Source organism: Peromyscus eremicus, chromosome 4 (assembly GCF_949786415.1).
Source record: "Peromyscus eremicus chromosome 4, PerEre_H2_v1, whole genome shotgun sequence".
Classification (NCBI taxonomy): Eukaryota; Metazoa; Chordata; class Mammalia; order Rodentia; family Cricetidae; genus Peromyscus; species Peromyscus eremicus.
This window is the reverse complement of record NC_081419.1, coordinates 39183951-39204964: the sequence shown is the minus strand read 5'-3', so window position 1 is coordinate 39204964 and position 21014 is coordinate 39183951. Positions and strand designations below refer to the sequence as shown.

General features: G+C 43.9%; 1 protein-coding gene across 2 annotated transcripts in view; it reads left to right on the top strand.

Moving 5' to 3' along the window:
• Positions 1–21014, top strand: part of Itgb6 (integrin subunit beta 6) — an 81266-nt gene that overhangs the window by 25494 nt on the left and 34758 nt on the right. For both annotated transcript variants that reach the window (XM_059259154.1, XM_059259153.1), the window contains exon 8: positions 19781–19870. In XM_059259154.1, coding sequence (XP_059115137.1) covers positions 19781–19870 — 90 coding nt within the window. The remainder of the gene's footprint in view (positions 1–19780; positions 19871–21014) is intronic.

Here is a 21014-nt window from a genome sequence, read left to right as displayed (position 1 = left end):
GGCGGTAAAGATGTGTTTTTAAACGCCCTCAGCACAATAGTGAATCTACCCTGCCTTTGATCCCCAAGGCTAAAGTGAGAGGACCCCAGGGGTCACAGCACCTCCTCCCCAGCGGGGCTGTAGTTTAGAAGCTGGAGGGGGAGCCGCAAAGAACTTGCCTGCAGAAGGGAGTCTGGGGAATGCGATTGATGATCATGAACATAGATTCACATAATTCATGTTGGTAACAGTCTTTAAGACCCACCGCTCGTTTGGACACCTCCCCCAAACCACCATTAAGAAGACAGAGGTCGATGAATAATAACTATGTGGCGAAACAGAATCTGTTGCATTCAAGTTAGTTGCACATGGTTCCCCTGTTGCAAAAGAAATGATCATTTCCAAGGAAAACACCAGTTATAGCCTGCCTCTAATGTAACAGCAGGACATTTATTTTGTCTGCCTACTAATCTCATTATGAGGAGAATTTATGTTCTGTCATGATCTGTGGTCTCTGCCATCCGGGCGCCACTAAATTCAAAGGGACATTTTCAGGGAGCTGCAACCCAGCAGTCAGGTCGGCAGCCTGCTCTGACTGGGGTCTCGTTGCTCTGTTTTCCTTCTGATGACCCATCATGCCATCTGCATTAGGGGGCCAGGAGGCAGTTTAGTCTAAAGATAATGACAGCCACATGCGCTTCCCTGAAGACTTCACATGGCGTAGAAATGCTGATCTCTTGTTTTATAGATTATAAAAACAGAAAACCGACCGATAGTGGCCTGTGTTGCTTTTCCATTATTTAAAACGCTTAGAACATGCCCTTGTGTGTGCTGGAGGCCCGGGCAACACCATGTGTGGGGTAGCCGTGAAATAAAGAACAAAAATACCCAAGAATCATTGAAAAATAAGCCAGCAGTGGGATAAACTGAGTAGCCAAGGGGGAGATCTAATGGAAATTCCAGAAGGTGAATTATTTGCCCGAGTTATATAATAAGGATAGTTCCCGGCCTGTACAGCCTGCAGGGGATGGATGAGGTTCAATGGCGGCTCTGTCTTGCAGCAAGTAAGATTTATGTTGCCCACTCATGGAATTCAGGAAAAATGACTGTTGTTTCAGCCAGCTGGGCAGGATGCTCTGGACGGCCCAGGTGTGGGGGGCTGCTGTACACTGTTGCAAGGCTCTGAACAATGGAAGGGATTCAGTAAGCAGTTTCTTTTCAGTTCAGTATGACTGCAGTGTGCACCCCAGACTCCAGCAAACAGACAATTAGGAACAAACTTATTATTATGAATAGTTTCTTGTCTGTCCAATTACAGGGTCCAAAAGATAATGATAGATAATGGGCTGAGCACTAGGTAGTATTATTACATCCCAGTTCTAAACACCATTTAAAATCAAGATTTGATTACCCAAGCTAAAAAGAAAAAAAAAAGTTTATACTTTTTCAAATGCTCACTCTTAATTTACGTTACAATACTATCAGGCTCTTAAAGTCCAACTGTCTAATTTGAGGTGTCCTTCCTTCCTAATGAGATACTGAGATAAAAGCAATTAAATCAGTATTTTTACTATACTATCTAATCATGTTATTAATCACCTCATGTTATTTGCAAGGCTTTACACTAGCTATATGTTTCCAAAATGTCTGCACCTGGCTGGAAGGATGCCATGCGTGGAAAGCTAGTAGTGACGGCGGTTACGTCAGTTGAGGCTGATGGTGCTATGCTAAGTCCATCTGCAGCAGACATCTCCAGGTCAATCACTGTCTACGGCCACCCTAACTGGTGTCCTGGGGTTACTAGGACAGAGGAGCATGTCTAAAGCATGAGCACAAGGGTAGATTAGGTTCTTATGAATTCAGAGGACCCTTTCCCTTATAGACAAGAATCTCTCCGCTACTAGATCTCTGAAGAGAATGTGCTTTACACCTCTTCCTGTTTAGGCGAAGTCTCAGTGAAGTTGTTAAATGAATATAAAAATACTATAAAAACATCTCTTTTTTTGTTTTTTGTTTTTTTCTATAATTGAGTCAAATGTTCTAAGTAGGGACTTGGAGATTGATGTGACAAATACATGTGAAGGTTGAGGATGTCTGAGCACATAGAGCAAGCACAGAGCACCTGGCTGTTGACAGGATGCTCTGCCGCCTAAGCTGTCCCCTTTGTCACCTTCCATCCTGGACCCAGATGGTGCCAGAGAGGAAAGCAGAGCCATGCCATCTGTCTTGGGACAGACCTGCTGGAGAAGTCCCACAGCCTCCCTTCCCACTGGGCTGAGGCAGGGAACCCCCTGAGTGATTATCCACGGGCACACATTAAGTCAAACAGCAAGTACAAAGGGCAGTGTGGTAACACGCCGCCAGCCTTGTGTCCTGCTCGGCTCATGGACATCACATGCCGTCCGTAGGTCTCCATGTTTCAGGAATCAGTAACCCCAGTTTCCTTTCTCCCCTTCTGCCTTTGACTACTCACTGTAGCAGAGAGGATAAGGGAAGGCAAACGAGGGGGAGAAAAATAAAATATTCAACCTCCTTGCTACTCATTAGTTGGTTCAATTGTTGTGTTTTCTAATGTTCTTGGTGGAAAAGACCAAAACAATTTCAGTTCCATGGAAATCCCTTGATCTCTCTGGCCTCAGCATTTATATAATGAAAAGACTAGGCCTAATGACCTCCAATTTTTAACAGTTGGTGACCAGTGTTGGAACTGGCCACGAGTTCTGATGATCGCCACACAGATAGCGAGGTTTACTAGCTGCACTTCGGCTGATTTTAGGACCTACTCTAAGAAGTTATTCCCTGTCCTCTCAATCTCATGCTATAATTGGATATTCCAAACTTGGGATTTTAGTGCAAATAAAATCGTCTGGGATAAAAGGCAATTTCACGATTATGTGACATCGCCATGGAGTTAATAAATTGCTCTCGATTCAAGTGTAATGGGGAAGATTTTTGATTTCTCCTTAATTGACGGTATCTGGGAACAAAGTCTGAGGAGAGCCAGCTGCCTACACTTTTCTCATTAACTGAAACATCCCTTAGAGAGGGAGGATTTGGAAATAAAACTCATGTCCTCAGATTACTGAGCATCTACTGAATAATGCTAACTACTAAATCTCAACTCTGCCCAACCGTCAGTAGTCATTGTTAGCTAACACATAGACTTTTCTCTTAAAGAATCCGAAGTCTTGTACTTCAGAACATTAACACAAGAGAAAAGGAAGACAAGGTCTCAAATAGAGCCTTCGTGAGATCCTCTGCTAGGTCTTCTCAGATAGGAGATCTTGTCACTACACAGTCTAAGTGTTTGAACATTAGCCTAACACCTAGAACGTCTAGTCTATCAGTGGGCAATGATGCCACTGACTACATAGTCACACATTCATTCACTCATCGAATGTCTCTTGAGCATCTAGGAACTAGGCCAGAGTTCATGATCACAAGAATAAGGCACCAGTGTCTGCCTCAAGAAGTCTCACACATCACTAACAAATTTGTAAATCAATTATTAACCTAATAAGTAAGATGAGAGCATTATAGAGACCCAGGGGAGAGGAGAGAGGAGGGAGGGAGGGAGGGAGGGGAGAGAGAGAGAGAGAGAGAGAGAGAGAGAGAGAGAGAGAGAGAGAGAGAGGCAGAATTTTGCTAATGAGTTCAGTTTTTTTCTATCAGTCAGTGGTTTTTATCTATTCATCACCTTTGTTAGAAGAGGTAGCAGATTAATTGATGATCAAAAAACTGGTTTCGATGCAGACAACACCTAGCCTTTTCCCTTGTGGGGGTGAAAGCGGAGGCCTGGAGATGGCATGCCGCAATAACCATGGCAATGTAGAAAACAATAAGTGGCCACCTAGAGACTAAGAGTTTTATACTTACTTTATCATTTACTCTCCATGTGTCACTACAGACCCCAAATTAGCAAAGCAAGTTGTATGTGACAGAACTTAGACCCTGATAACGAGAGCCTAGAGCCTCAACCACTGGGAAAAGTCACAGTTGAACCCTGAACCCAGGCTGGGATAGGGCAGAGCACAGCGACTCCTCACCACTAGGCCACCAGTCAAAGGGCCCTTTCAATGTCAGCTTTAAACACCCCTGTGAAGGCACAGATCCTGAGGGTAGAGCAGAGTCTGACAGAGAAACCAGCAGAGGAACTCTTGAAATGACAGTCCCTCAAGGCCAAGCAGTGTTTTGACTATCACTGTGGCTGTTAATTTAGGTGAGTAAAGTACGTGTAAGGATGAAATGAGCTCTCTGATTCTTCCTTGCGGTGGACAGAGGCTACATAACCAGCACGATGTCATTGGGCTGACATCTACACCCCATCTAACACACTCATTACCTGTGGTTCCAATAAAGAGACAAAATGGGGAGGGGGGTCTACAAAGGCTATAGCTTTATTAAGTTGACACAATTTAAGGATACAGGGTATACATTGGACAGTGCATATCCACCGATGTTTCCCCCAATATAATAATGCCACCATATTAGCTCATGTTACAGAAGGAAAGCATCTTGTATGCAATTGCACACTGACTAACCCCCCCATCTCTGTCCTCCCTCTTCCTTTCTGTGAGGTGACCAGGATCTTGAACTCACCGTTCATCGTTCTTACACTTGTTTTTATACTATATAATAGGCACATCCATAACTGATTCTGTATTAATGGCATGCCAGCACGTTTCATCGTTTACATTTAATTTCTAACATTTTCTCTTTACTTGATTGAAGAACTGAACTCAGTAACCTACAAGAGTTAACAGCCAATGATGGATCTTGGGAGAAGAGGAATTCTAATGGCCTGGGGGTGGGGGTCGTATTTTTGTTATATTTTCATGTTGTGGTAAAATACACGTATGGTAAAAACTTTCGTTTTTAATTCATTTTTCAGCGCATAGTTCTGTGGTGTTAAGCACATTGACCTTGCTGTGCTCGGTGGTCTGTGTCTGAGGCTCATCCAGGGAGATACCTGTAGTGTCAGTTGACTCCATGCACATTTTTTCTGTAATTGAGAGCAATGAGTCACATGCAAGTGAGCAGGACTGTGGATGTTGTCACTGTGCCCATCCCTACACTTATATTCTCCCTTACGGATCCAAGCATCTCTATGTGAGGCCCCTGGGTCCCAAAGAAATGGCATCTTCAAAGTTACCTAGTGTGTCGAGTTACTATTGTATTAGATACTCTGTTGCCGGCACCACAGTTACTATTGTATTAGATACTCTGTTGCCGGCACCACAGTTACTATTGTATTAGATACTCTGTTGCCGGCAGCACAGTATGGAAGTGTGAAAACCAAAACAAAACAAAGCTACTCTTTGTCTAGCTACAAAATTAATGCAACATTTGCACAAAAGGGAGGGAGGCAGTGAATTGAGGAAAAGCAGGAAGAAAAAATAAGGATCCCACATATACCAACCCCTCAGACGGAGCTAACCACTGCTGACATTTTAGAATACATCTTCCTTCTTCTTTCTTTGCATGTATTTGCATATTTTAACATAATTGCTACCATACTGTACATATTAAGTATGTTCACATTTTTAAATGAGTTTATATGTTTATAGTCTTAGGAAGACATAAGAACTAAATTGTATGTAGTTGTACATTAATCACTTTTATTAACAAAAATAACATTGAATGAAAATCAAGGTTATCCTATAATATTCTGAGCCTATGGGTTTTCATATTTATAGGATTTCTGCTGTAAAATAAAAGCAAACTGAGCCATGCCTGGTGGCAATAGTCTGCAATCCTAGTTCAGTTAGAGGCGGTGGCAGAAGGGTCACAAATTCAAGGCCAGTCTCAGTGACTTTTAAGTGCATGCCTCAAAATAAAAAATAAAAAGAGGGCTTAGATGCAACCCAGTGGCAGAATACTTGCTAGTGTCCATACAGCCCCTGAGTTCAGTGCTCAGTATTACCGAAAATAAAATAATATTTTTTCCCTCTCACCATTAGCCCCAAAACTGTCCAGGTAAATCATTTCCCTTCCAGACTTACTTATTCACATCCTACGTGTTTTGTTTTTGCATGGCCGTATTTTAGCTTTTAAACTCAACTCATTATTTTTGGTATCTATTTTCACATCACTAACTGGGTTCCTTTGCTGAGAACTCCACTATCTGTAGACACAAGTAACGATGTGGAACTACCCGCTCTATGCTTTCTCTGGGTATTCCCATGATTGTAATGACTCCTGTGTGTTCGTCACTGTTAGGATGGGTAAGTCCCACCAGTGCTTGGGAGTATTACATATTTTAATTTCAAAAATGTACTAGAAAGAGCCTAATATTTGTTGCTCCTGCAATATTGAATCTTCAGAAAGTAAACAGAAAAAATTTGTTTTAATCTGCTGAATTTGAATAGTTTGGGCATACTTTAGTCATTGTTTCAGGGGCTGGAACACTTATTTCATAGGATTAATAGATTTTTACCCATAAAATATAGAATACCTAGTTAAAATTGAATTTCAAATAAACAAATAATTTTTTTAGTAAAAAAATATGTCCCATGCAATCCTGATGATACTCTTCTAATAGACAAATGTTCAGTGTACTAATGAAACTCAAGTGTAACTTGCATACTATTGCTTCTGTATCACTCTGATGACAATTCCTGGGGAAACAGATTAAAGAAAGACAGAGTTATTCTGTCTGCCAGTGTCAAAGGTTTCAGCCCATCATGGTGGGGAAAGCATGGAAGAGTCTCATGTGGTGGGAGCATGTGGAAAGAGTATTCACATCACAGAAGACCAGGAAGCAAGATGAAGCAGAAACCGGAAGCTGGTTACAACCTTCAGAGGCCCCTCTCTAGTGCCTTATTTCAGGGAGCCAGTCCCTCCACCCACCTTGACCCCACCCTACCCCCTGACATCTCCTAAAGGTTCCACATCCCTTGACAAATAGCACCAACAACTCTGGAACAAGAGTTCAAAGCATGAGCCTGTAGGAGACATCTAAGATTCAACTGTAAGAACTCGGCATGCTCTTTTTTTCTCTGGAAGCCTATTAGTAAGGGTCAGATAGTCATCTAACCCTTATGAGCCATGAGCATACAACTCTGCCATACTATGTGAAGATGCATGGGCTTCTGTTATGATAAAAAAAAATGGGTGACAGGTTGTGGTGCTTTGAATAGGGACGGTCCCCATAGACTCTCATGTGTTTGACTTCTTGGCCCATAGGGAGTGGCACTATTAGGAGGTGTGGCTTTATTGGAGTATGTGTGGTCTTTTTTAGAGAAAGTGTGTCCCTGTGGAGGTGGGCTTTGAGGACTCATAAATGCTCAAGCCACTCCCAGTGTGACAGTTCACTTTCTGTTGCCTGTGAGTCAAGATGTAAGAACCCTTAGCTCCTTCTCTAGCACCATATCTGCCTGCACACTGCCTTGCTTCCTTCCCACCATGGCAATAACAGACTAAACCTCTGAAACTGTAAGCTAGCCCCATTAAATGTTTCCTTTACAAGAGTTGCTGTGGCATTAGTAGAAACCCTAAGACACAGGTCATATAGTATGCTCATTCCTTCATTCCTTCATTCAAGTTTTTATGTGCTTTATACTTAACAAGAACAGATCTAGGCACTGGAGGAATAGAGAATAAAACGCAGGTTCTGTCCCCTTGGGCTTAGTCTATTGAAGGGAAGTAGACAAAAAAAAAAAAACCCAAAAACCCATGAATAAATAGCCAAGGATAACTTTTAAAGGTGCTGCTGAAGGAATGCAAAGGAATAGTGTTCAGCACTGAAGAATACTTAAAGGAAAAGACTGAGATTTTCCTTGGAGAGGATCTTCAGGGAGGACTCCACCAAGAGGTGTTGAGACAGCAACCAGAAGGTTGAGAAGGCATCAAGAAAAGGCATGTGCAAAGGTCCTGGGGCAGTAAGCAATTCATACTCAGAATATATGAGAAACAGAATAAATGTCCAAAAGTCGGTCAGCTTGAAGTGACCTGGAGTAGAAGGAGATAGAGAGGGTGGGAGTCACTGGAAGCAGGTTCATGGAGAGCAGACACTCACAAAATACCCCCTTTGTGGCGAGACAGAGACATACAAGTGTATGACAGGCTGACTATTCTGTATGACTTACAGATCTAAGTCTTAAAGATATAGTGTCCTTATTTTCCAAGTCACAGACTATTCTTTACCCATGGTTCTCAATCATTGGTGCTTATTAGAGTTGCCTAGGCAGCTTTTAAAAAGCAGAATCAATACCCAGGACACATCCTGGTTAAACCGACACCTCTGTACTCAGACACTGGGCTTGGTGTCTTCGCATTTCCTCTGTATAACCACCCATTCTGCGCCTTATGAACATGCAGACTGATTCAGTGTCTGCTATGTCCACGCCTCAGCATGTCTGACAAGTCCCCAAAGAGATGCTGATGCTGTGAACCATCTACAGCCCTTGAAGTGTGGGGGCTGCTGGCTCTGCAGATGTCCCTGTACACACTCTGCTTGCTATCATTCCCTGCATAGCCTTCCTTCCAGTCCTCCTTCCAAGTTTCATTGCCTGCCCATTGGTTTGCAGAGCACACAGGCTGTCACTGAAGCCCATCTCCCTTTCCATTTTAAAAAGGGCTTTCTTTCTAAAGCTTAGGGACCCGGGACATGCATTCTGTAGCCAAGGCGTGCCCTCAGCTCTGAAAGCAGGCCGCTAATCTCATTACGGGGAGCTATGAAGTGTCCTCGATAACAAATACTCCACACGGCCCCTTTGTTCTCAGAGTCTCCCTGCCTGATGCCTGTTTGTCTCATAACAGTTTGCACCGTGGTCCATTCCTTTTTCCTTATCACAGTGACTGCTCCGAAGCATTCATTCAGCTGTGTGCCATGGCTTCAGGCTGACAAGATAATTACATTCTGGGCAGACTGAGAAAGACAGGTAGTGCTCAAAAGTTCCGAGGCCGACTACCTAGTCATTGCTGGTACAGACTTCAAGATCAAGCACCCGATCTAATTAGCACACTCCCAGCCTGCCTGCCTGCCTGCCTGCCTGCCCGCCTGTGGAATGCTGACATGGAAAGCCTGAAGGCAATGCAGATATCCTGCAACCCGGAGACAGATAGTCATGCATGCCACCCTTTTGCCAGAAACAATTACATGTTCTTCTTGGAATCTTGGGTGTCCTGGTAACAGAGTGGAGCCGGGGGGTAAACTTTTGCATAATACAGGGAGCCCTGCATTTACTGATAATGAACATGAGAACCAGGGAGATAAAAACCCCACAAGAATGAAAGACCTCTAGAGAGGAAACATTTATGTCAGCAGACCCAGGCCCCAGCTCTGGAAGAATCCTGCTTTTCCACGGAAGCAAGGCTTTACTGGTGAAGAGCTGTTTTTCTTTGACCAGATAAATAACAGAATACTGCTTCCCAGGAACCACCCCACCCCACCCAATCCTTTCATTCCTTCCTGTATTTCTTTCAAGATGCAGCCTTTGAGTTTGATGGTCATAGCGACCGCAGACCTTTCTTCTTCTGGCCTACGTGCTTGCTTTGCGTAGGAAAGTGTTCTAAAATCCAAGTCGCTAGGCAAGCATATAAGGCATTAAGATCTTAACTTTGGCCGGGCGGTGGTGGCGCACGCCTTTAATCCCAGCACTCGGGAGGCAGAGCCAGGCGGATCTCTGTGAGTTCGAGGCCAGCCTGGACTACCAAGTGAGTTCCAGGAAAGGCGCAAAGCTACACAGAGAAACCCTGTCTCGAAAAACCAAAAAAAAAAAAAAAAAAGATCTTAACTTTGTAATGAGATGCTCATGTTCATTTGCTGCTGGCATTTGTACCCATTCCTCCCACGGCGGCCTGATAGAAGACAGTGAGCACTACTGGCCTAGAGCCACAGTCTGCTCCCACCCCTTAGACCACGGTGCCTGGGCAAGGTCCTGCCTGCCCAGATTCAACTAAGGGTGTAAGGTTAAAGGGAACAAAGGAACCGTGCTCTGTGTTCTGAATCATGTCCGCCAGAAAGCTATGTTAGAGATCCAACTCCGGTTACCACAGATACGACCTTACTTGGAAGTAGGCTCATTGGGGGTACAATTAATTACAGTATGTCACACACGGACTCTTAATCTAACGTGAACAGTGTCCTTTTATGAAGAAGAAACACAGAGTGTCAGATACTTGAGGCAAAAATGCCAGGGGGCTGTGGAGTTAGAGAATGGAGGGGTGCCATCTGCAAACCAAGGAATGCTGGGAAGAGGTAATGATAAGCGAGGGACACAGCTCAGTGGCAGAGCCCTTGCTTAGCATGCACAGGTGCTGAGTTCAGTTTCAGTAAGGCATGTCTCCACACACATGCAGAAAGAGACAGAGAGAGAGAGAGAGAGAGAGAGAGAGAGAGAGAGAGAGAGAGAGAGAGAGAGAGAGAATCCAGTTGTAGGCTTACTCATTGGTCTTTTTCTGATTTAACCGTGACATCATAAAGTAAATACAGTCAGTGGGCACCTGGCGAAAGTGGTCTGGCTAAGAGATCTGGTGCCATCCGAGGTGGGTTCAGCTCTGCTTCTTGGTGAGATTTCAGGAAAGTCAACTGAATCCTCTGAACCTCTGTATTTGGCATCTAATCAGGGATCATTATAGTCTCCAAATAATAGTGTTTCTATGAATAACAAAAGGGACAATAAGGCATGAACATTGCTCTCGTTATTGTCCCAATGATGTGGGAGGTTCTAGACACCCCTGCCCTATCAACAACATGGGGTCCTTGATTCTGTCCAGCGGTCCAGGTTGCCTCCTCCCCATGCACGCAATCCTCACAACAGCAGATACCCTCGAGTCTGGGAGCACCAAGATTGGGGGTGTCTGAAAGGTAGGAAATACTTGGTGATATCAGGAGACTTGTAAGGACCTCTCAGCCCCATAGTGAGGCCCCTAGGTTGGTGGCTACAGTTAAGGAGACTCGGTCCTGAGAAAGGGAAAGGCCTGGGAAGAGACAGAGGAGGTAGCCATGCATGCTGAAGTTAGCCTGATAATGCCTCCCATGCCTCGTATCTCATGTAGTGGGACTCAGGTGGGAGCAGAGTATAACTTAGTACTCTTAAAACCCTCCGCAGTTGGAATGATATAGCCCAGATACATACCCTTGACAGCATCAACAACAACAAAGGTGTCTCCATACATATGTCTCCAGATAGTCATGTGTTCTATGGCTCTGCCTCTCTGAATTGTGTATGCCTTGGAGTAGAGTTAAAAATCATACAGTGTGCTTGTGTTCAACCCCCGCAGGTCCTGACAGCTCTACCCTCCTCCCAGTAGACGAGATCATTGTCAGTTGTTTAAGGTTTTAAACTTCCAGTCGATGCACTTTAGCATTTACTGTGGTCTTAATTTCTGTTCTAGAAATTTAGGTGCAGAATGTTTTGTACATATCTGTTTGCTACTTGCATATTCTTGCTTTTTTTTTTTTTTCTTAAGACAGGGTTTCTCCGTGTAATAGTCCTTTGTAAACCAGGCTGGCCTTGAACTCACTGAGATCTGCCTGCCTCTGCCTCCCGAGTACTGGGATTAAAGGCGTGCGCCACTACTACCCAGCTGCATATTCTTATTAAGATGTCTTTTCATGGTGATAGATAAGAATCTTTCACTTGGGCAGTGGTGGCGCATGCCTTTAATCCCAGTACTCAGGAGGCAGAGGCAGGCAGATCTTTGTGAGTTCAAGGCCAGCCTGCTCTACAGAGTGAGACCCAGGAAAGGCGCTTTTACATGTTCTAGAGCTGAGCCCTTATCATTTACAACTACCACAGACATTTCCCCCGTCTTATGGCTCTCCAAGAGTCATCTTTTTGATAACAGACTCTTAATTTTTAAAATGCTTTTAATTTTTAGAGAAGTCTATGTTCACAGCAAAACTTAGTAGCACGTGTATTAATTACCCATATAGCCCCCTTCCTGCACAGGCATAGCCTCTCTCATATGACCTGCCTACCTCAGGGTGGGATAGTTGTTAGAATAAAAAAAACCTCACTGTGTTGATTCACCACTGTTGCCCCAAATCTGTAGTTTCTATTAAGGTCTACTCTTGGTATTATTCATTTTCTAAGTTTTGGCAAATGCATAAGGATATGTATGCATTTTGAATTATCATACATATTGGATTCACTCCCTGAAAGCCCTCTGTGTTCTGCCTGTTCACCCCTCCTTCCCTCCCTCCGTCCCTCCCTTTCCATTCCTCTGCTGACTGATCTTTTTTTCCTGTTCGGGGACTGAACTTGGAGTCTTGCACATGGCAGGTGAGTGCTCTCCTACTGAGCTACTTGCCCACCCCAGCTCTGTTTTCACTCACTCCACAGTTTTACTATTTCCACATTATATACTTGGGATAATATACTATGTATCCTTTTGCATGGATTTGCCCACTTGGTAATATGCGTTTAAAGTCCCTCACTGTCTTTGCCGGCCTCAGGCATTCCTTTCTTTTTATTACAGAGTAACAGACCACTGTCAAGGTATATACAGTGTATCGATACATTCACCTACTGAAATGTGTTTTGGTTGCTTCCCAGTTGGGGCAATTGTGGATGTAGTTGTCATATAACACACATATGCTGGGTTTGGGGGGAGACAATTTTCAAAGTACTTTAATACCAAGGAACTTGACGGTTAGACTATATGGGCAGAGTGTGGTTTGTTTTGTATGAAAGAACCAACCGCTTACTGTGTGTAGTTGCTACACCATTTTACCTTCCCACCAGGAGTGAATGGGAGTCCTGTTGCTCTCCGGGGTGCTGAGCATCTGATGTCAGTGATACAAGACTTCATTTCTTCAGGGGGTGTATCATGATGGCTCACTGTGGTTTCCTTTGTATTTTCCTGGTGCCCTGACATGGAGTGGATTTTCAGGATCTTCTTTGCTGTCTGCATCTCTTTTTTTTTTTGGTGAGGCATCTGGACAGGTCTTCAATTCCTTTTAGAATAAGACTGTTCTCTTGTTAAGTTTTAAGAGGTCCTTGTACTCATACGTAACAAACCTTTGTGTGATGTGTCCTCTGGAAGTCTTCTCCTTCATCTGCGGTTTGTCTGCTCATCATCTTAATTGTCTTTCACACGTCAGAATTGTCTTTATTTATACGTACATCACCAATTCCCTTGTAGATCCAATTTTTAGTATTGTAGCAAAATTTCATCACCCAGAATCCAGGCCATCTAGATTGTCTCCTACAATGTCTTTTATGAGATATGGTTTTTCATCTTTTAAGTAGTTAGTAATCCATTTGGAGTTAAATTATATGGAAGGTGTAATATATATACATGCCTAGATTCTGTGTATGTGTTGGGGGGGGGGGTATGAGTGTACAGTTGTGCCAGTACCATTTGCTAAGAAGACTATTTTTGCTTCATTGTAATGTTCTTGCTCTTTGGGAAGGATTCATTGATTTTATTTATGTCAGCTGGTTTCTGGGCTTTCTATTCTGTGTCATTGATCTACTTGTCGATAGCATACTTTTTGAGTACTGTAGCTTTTTAGTAAGTCTTGAATTTAGCTTCCTCTCTCGATTTCAGTTGGCTATTCTGGGCCTTTTGCCACTACTTATAGACTTCAGCATCCATTTCCTGAGAGCTACAAAATAACTTGTTTGTACTTTGATGGGGATTGCATCAGATCTACAGATGGAATTCTTCCTTTGAAGTCTCATTTATCACTCTTCTTTTGGGTAGTGGTTTTTGTGTTCTGCTTAAGACATTTATTTTAACCCTAAACCCATGAAGGTTATGGTGGTTTAAGTGAGGATGTCTCCGTAAGGCTCAGGTATTTGAACGCTTGGTCCCCAGTAGGTGGCGCTCTTTAGGGGGGGTTTAGGAGGTGTGGCCTTGCTGGAGGGAGTATGCCATGGAGGGGAAGGGGCTTTGAGAGCTGAGGGCTCTGCCCTACCCTCAGTTTCTTCTCTTTCCCCTGCTTCAAGATGTGAGCTCTCTCTCAGCAGCAGCTTCGTTGCCATGGCTACCTGCTGCTGTGCCTCCCTGCCATGGTGATGATGAACTCCTGCATCTCTGGAACCTTAAGCCCAAATGAACTCTTCCTTCTAGAAGTTGCCTCAGCCATGGTGTTTCGTCACAGCTTTAGAAAAGTAACTAATACAAATATCTCTCTTCTAGATTCTATAGTGACAAAATTCAAAATTGTTGCTATACTTTCGAAGGGGGTAGTCATGATGGCAGCACTGTAAGGGAGGGCCCTAGAGGCTGGTTATATTTGATCTCAAGGTAATCATGGTAGTTCTACTTGCTTACTTTTCAATGCCCATTGACTTGTATACTTAGTGTGTATCTGCTATGTATGTGTATTATAGAGAGAAGGATATGGATTGGGGAGAACACTAATGAGAAAAAGTGAGTAAAAACAGATAAGGAAGTAAGAAAAATCTGTGTAAGATTAGATGAAATGTTTGTGAGCAGATGAGATATGAGCCAACATTCTGGTAAATGCATTTCAGTAAACTATATTTAACAGGTGTATTTGAAGATCAGAAACGCTGAAGTAGGTTAGGAATGTGATGAAAACAGTGTTGAGCATGAGCTAAAGTCCTGGTATCAGTGACAACTTAGTAAGTCTGTGTGGAAAGGCACGAGCAAACGCAGAGCCCAAGGGGAGGCAAGTTGTGGCTGTTCGAAGCATTGTGTTTGGTAAATTGGTTTTGTTTTTTTGTTTTTTGGTTTTTTTTTTTTTTTTTTTTTTTTTTTTGGTTTTTTAAGATAAGGTTTCTCTGTGTAGCTTTGGAGCTTATCCTGGAACTCACTCTGTAGCCCAGGCTGGCCTCGAACTCATAGAGATCCACCTGCCTCTGCCTCCTGAGTGCTGGGATACGCCACCACTGCCCAGCAAGGTAAATTGTTTATGAAAGCTTCCAGTTGGCACATGGAAAGCTGACTTCCGATTTCCACCATCAACCAAGAGGCATGAGCAGTGTGATCGCCAGAAAATGATTGTCAGTGAGCTTGGAGGTGATGAAGAGTCTTTAAGACTTAACAGAAATACTACAAGAGGAGGCTGTGAAGATCCAGGCTTGAAGCCAGGGCTACAGAGAGAAGGCCTGTGTCGAAAAACCAAAAAGGAAAAAAAAGATCCAGACTTGAGTCACCACCGTTCAGGGCAGAGAACAAGTCAAGATGACCAGAAAGAGAGCAGTCGACACTAAACAGCCACCTAAAAGTCAGGGGCAGTCTTGAGAGTTCAAGAGGAAGTGCGCCAGAGTGGGAATGGACATCCTGCCGGAGCTGTCCCTAGCAAGGCAGAATGGAGCTGTCCCCAGCAAGGCAGAATGGAGCTGTCCCTAGCAAGGCAGAATGGAGCTGTCCCTAGCAAGGCAGAATGGAGCTGTCCCTAGCAAGGCAGAATGGAGCTGTCCCTAGCAAGGCAGAATGGAGCTGTCCCTAGCAAGGCAGAATGCTAAGAGCCCTCCCAAAGCACAAGAATGCTCAGCAAGGTTCTCAGCCAGAGTCTGTCAGAGGAGAAAGCCACTCGCTGCGGTCAGTCCACAGATGACATGGGTGTGATCAGACATTCCTCTGCTCTTTGCCCAAGCAAGTGTGCATATCTAAAATGGGTCTGACAGGCAGGCATTAAGCACCACTGAGTGTGGAGCTGCTCTCTGAAGAGAAGGTCAGAGTGTGGGTGTCCATTTGGGCACTGTGACCTCTGATGCCTGCCTGCTGAATGACCCCTTTCTACTTGCAAACACACACTGTTAAACAAACCAGTCACCGTTGTTTTGGTTTTGTTTTTTGTTTTTTGGGGTTTTTTTTGTTTTGTTTTTTTGGGTTTTTGTTTTTGTTTTGTTTTGTTTTGTTTTTTTGGTGGTGGTGATGGGGGAGGACAGAAGTAGAGGAGTCAAATAAATAAGAAAACCCAGGTGATCGGAAAGAGCAAGCAAGCTCAGGAACTCCTGGGAGGTATAGAAGGGGATCCAAGAGAATCTGTAATTAGGATAATCTGCAGAAGGATAATAGAGAGTTCATGCCCACGTGTGGGACTTTGCATTTCTAAGCAGCTCGTGTGCCATCACGTTTACGACCTTGAGTGCTGCTAACACCAGGAGTCAGAATCATCTGTCTGAGTCATAGCGCTGTAAATTCATCAGCACGCGTGAAAAGCAGCGCTTTTTCTAACGTTCAACGTGTTTAATCACAACAATTTATAACACCACTTTAAGATTTTAATGAAGGAAAGGCATTTGATACATACTCACAGAAATCATAAGACTATAAAGATTGAAAGTATAATTTTTCACAGTGTTAGACCACTAAGCCAAGTTGTCATGTTTTTAGTTAATTATTTGAAATAGTTTGGGAGGAAAAAATCAGCATTCAAAATATAATTAATAGTTTTCCTCTCTATAATTGTCGGTGTCATCACTGGCTACTGTGACTGGCTGCCAGCTCCTTTGTACCCTGGCTCTAGTGGCAATCAGCAAGTGCGATTAACGTTAACCACTTGTCCTAATAGCCAAATGCCAAATGTCATACCACATGCAGGATCATAATTAGGCATTAGGAAGCGGACGGGATCAGCATCATTAGCCAAGAATTAACCCCAAATTCAGAGCCACTTGAACTGGTGCTTGCAAAAATATAACAGCTCATCCTTGGGGATATTAGGGAGTCTTTCAAGAGTGGCAGGCAGTTCCATGCCCAGCTAAGAACCTTGAAATTCCTTTTCAAATGGATAAAACCTTTCTTTGTGAGGAGCAAAGGTTTCCACCGCTTGCTCTTCCAGGATCAGGCAAATTTACACACATTCTGGCTCCACGTGAGTGGAATTCAAGTTCCTGTTTAGGTATTGACTGTTAACCACAGCCTCATGCATCAGAGCCCTTTGTGATGTGTGTTTATTTGAAGAGGTAAGTCAGCGGAGCAGGGCCGTCCTCCATTTTTTACAAGCTCTCCCTTACTCTGGGAAATGGAAGGGGCCTTCCTTCTCCAACATGATGTGACTGGGAGGAGTAAGATGAGGAGTGCCACCTGCCATGGCTGCCCTCGGGTCCCCTCAGTACTAAGATACAGTGTCAAAGTGGCAACAGGTGACATGCCGGGGAGCTCCAAATCCAGCCACTTTGAACATGGACATGGGAATAAGTGGAATGTTACAAAATCCACACTCAAAACTGAAGCCCGTTGTTTCCATTCTAGAGGTGGAGCGGGCTAGGGTTTCCCCAGGTGCGCACCTCTGACAGGTTCTTTTGCATTCTGACATTGAACTCTTCACAGCTCCTCTACTTCTCTCCCTTGGGCCTGACTTCTTATAGTCACTATTGGAATTAATGATAATTATTCTAATTGAGTTTTGTGCATTTCCTAAACCACTTCAATCATCTTTGGAATAAGATAGTGCCTCAGTTAGGGTTATTATTGCTATGATGAATCACCATGACCAAAAGCAACTTGGGAGGAAAGGATTTATTAGGCTTGCCAAGTCCATCACTGATAGAAGTCAACTTCAGCAGGGCAGGAACCTGGAGGCAGAAACTGATGCAGAGACCATGGAGGAAAGCTACTTACTGGCTTGTTCCTCATGGCTTGCTCAGCCTGCTTTCTTATAGAACCCAGGGTCACCAGCCAGGGGTGGGCACCACTCACAATGAGCTGGGCCCTCGTCCATCAATCACTGGTTGAGAAAATGGCCTTCAGGCTTGCCAACAGCCCACTCTTCTGGAGACATCTTCTTAATTGAAGTTCCCTCCTTGAGGATGACTTTAGCTTGCACCAACTTGGCATAAAACAATCCAACACAGATAGGATGTCAACGTTTCCTCTTCTTTCCAATAAGAGATGCCCTAAATATATAACCTGATGTTTGCTTACACTTTTCTATACAGAATTTTCACTCCATCATCTGATTTCATGATACAGAAATGTAGGAAACCACAGCTGGCAGGTGTCTTCTCTTGTTAGAGTCTAGCATCGGATGGCTACTTAATACATACTGAGTCCAGATTTAAATGAGTGTCTGGGTGAAACTGAGGGATTAATAAGGAGAAGGTAGAAAATGCTTTAACGCAGCTACAAGGGTCGAGAGCAGTACAGCTATGATCCCTCGGTGTGACCGTGATTGTGTGTCTTTCTGTTCCTTCATTCTTTCCTCCATTGTTTCCTACCTTTACATTTCTTTCCTTAATTTTTGTTTTATTTTGTTTGGAACTGTCTTGCTATCTCTGTACCAAGCTGTCCAGAAACGTGCTGTGTAGGTCAAGCTGACCTCAAATTCACAAAACTCCCACCTTGGCCTCCCCAGAGTCACAACATTCCAGATGTTTTCTACCATGATTGACTTCTCTGTGGATGGTAGAAGAGTTTGATGGTTGTAGAATTGTAGTTAATATTGAAAGTATAACTTCCTTTCTTTTAAAAAAATAATAACTCCAGTGTATTCTTGAGAGTCTGTTTAAGAAGGCAGGGATGAACAGCAGGTGCTTCAGAAGACTTCCCATCTGAGGTTATAGAGATGGCTCCATCAGTTAAGGGCTGCCTGCACCTGTAAGCATGAGAAGCTGGATTCAGATCCCCAAAACCCATAAACAAACAAACAAGGGTTATGAGCAGCAGCAGGTACCTGTAAGGGCAGCACTGGGGATGCAAAGGTAGAAGACTCCCTGGAGCTTGCTAGTTAGCCAGCACAGCCAAACTGGTGAGCTCAAGTTCCAATGACAAAACCTGTCTCAACAAATCAGGTGAAAAGGATTGGGGAGATGGCTCACAAAGATCGGGGTTCAGATGCCCAGAGTCCACAGAAAAGCTGGGTGAACATTAAAAGCTTGCTTTTAATCCAAGCGGAGACAGGGAGTTACTGAATCATGCTGGGTATCCAAACTAGCCAACCGACAACCTCTGGGTTCAACGAGAGAGCCTGACTCTGTGTATAACGTGGATAATGATTGAGAAAGATGCCTGACATCAACCACAAGCCTCCACACACACAATCCCATACACCCGCTACAGACACGTGCAAATGAGCTCACACACCAAGGCAATAAATAACTAAGATGGGGAACGATAGAGGAAGGCACTCAACATTGACCTGTAGTCAGTCACACACACACACACACACACACACACACACACACACACACACACACACACACACACAAGTTTTGCAACATAAAACCTAAAAGAGGAGAACAGTCAGCTGGCTAGAAAACTTACTCCCAGCCTTATCTCCTGGCTGCACTCCATGCCTAGACTGTTGATGAGCCCATAGTGGAAGTCCTCCCCAGGTGGAAAGGACATCTCAGGAGAGTCAGTGTAAGTGGAGAATGCAGACTGATTAGGATCGATTCTAAGCAGTCATGCTGTAGGGAGGAGCAATCCCAACCCACTCTAGGACTACCCTGACTCCCTGCGGGGTCGTTCATTACAGGTAGAAGTGGGGAGTTAATAACTAGCATGCAAGAGTTCACTTTCTTTCTCTACTAGCTGATTGCTCACTAAAAGCTCTAGACCTAATGACTTGAAGCAGCCTGGTTCCTTCCTTGCCCTTATGTGCACTGAAATTTGGTTTCTGCAACAATGGGAAAAGAAAGAGACATTCGTGGAGGCCTTCCCAAAACTTCAGGACAAAAGATGTTGTATACATCTTATTAGGACCTGAGACTTGACTGATCCGATACAAATCACTGCTGTGGAGTATGACAAACCTAGTTCCTGGATTTCCCCATTGGTAGCTCAGATCCTCTGCAAGTCTGCTTTCCCAGGGCTAGTTAAAGAGAGGGATCACAGACAGCAAACTGAACTCTGCACTGGGCATTTCTGTTACTCTGAACAATCAAAATTGACTCATTCCCCATTCTTTTGTTGTTGTTGTTGTTCACAGAATTATGCAAAACTCATTCCTGGGGCGACCGTGGGATTGCTTCAGAAAGACTCCGGAAACATTCTCCAGCTGATCATCTCTGCTTATGAAGTATGCTATTTCACTTTGCAAGCAGTAGGCTTCCCTTTCAGCATCCCATTGGCAGCTAGGCGCTAAGATGTAGGTAGCGAAACACACTTTCATTTGTTCATAGAAGGATTACTCATCCAGAGAAAATCCCTCTGCATTCATGCAGCTAAAATATAGATTTTTATTTATTTCACTCACTCATCTTCCCAAATGGAGCAGCAGGTGGAAAAATCAAAATCCTGACCCCAAACTGAAGCTGTTTTAGAACGATGCCCTGCAGAAGCGTGGCCTTCAGCAAAACTTGAATACAACTGAAAGGACTCGGAGGCATGATTGAACTCCTCTCTGCTGAAAAAAAAAAAAATCAGCATAAATTGCCAGTGAGCAACAGTTATGTGGTGAACCAACTCCACAAGTTCAAAGAGAAAAGATCAAACACAAACAAAACTACAAGGCCTGACCACAAACCAAAACACCGAAAGCGTACCAAGCACTCGGTGTATCAGGCTCCCTATTCTGCATTTCCAGAGGAGAGGAAGGCCCTGTCTAAGTTTCTGTCCCCCTTGCACTGATAAAACACCCTGAGAAGAGCAGCTTAAGAGAGAAAGGCTTGGTTTGGGCTCACAGTCCAGGTCGGAGTCCATCGCAGTGGAGACATCAGGGCAGGAGCCTGGGGGAGTTGGCCATGTGAGGAGCAAAGGGAGACAAGCTCTCCTCTGACTACCACAGGCCGCAGGCCACATGGTCGCTCCTGCAAGCTCCAGGAGCCTGGAGCCCTGAGCTGAGACAAACCATCCCTCCCTTCGGTTGTTTTTGTCACAATATTTTATCCCAGAAACAGGGAAAGAAAGTAAGACAGTTTTGTTTGTTTTTTTTGAGTTGGCCCGTGATGCCATACTGAGGACAGAATTCCCCGCCTCAACAAAGGCACATAGATAAGGTTGCTGTGTTCTCTTTGTCCCCATCGCCTAACTCAGTTGGTCCACACTGGATGGCCAGTTGCCACTGCTGTTTTTATTTTGGCCCTAAATATCATTTTTCTTTCTTGACCAAAATATTAGTAATAATAATAATAATAATAATAATAATACTCCAATTTGGACAGGCATGAAAAAAAAAACATTTAGAAATCAGTAAAGTGCTAGGGGCGGTGGCGCACACCTTT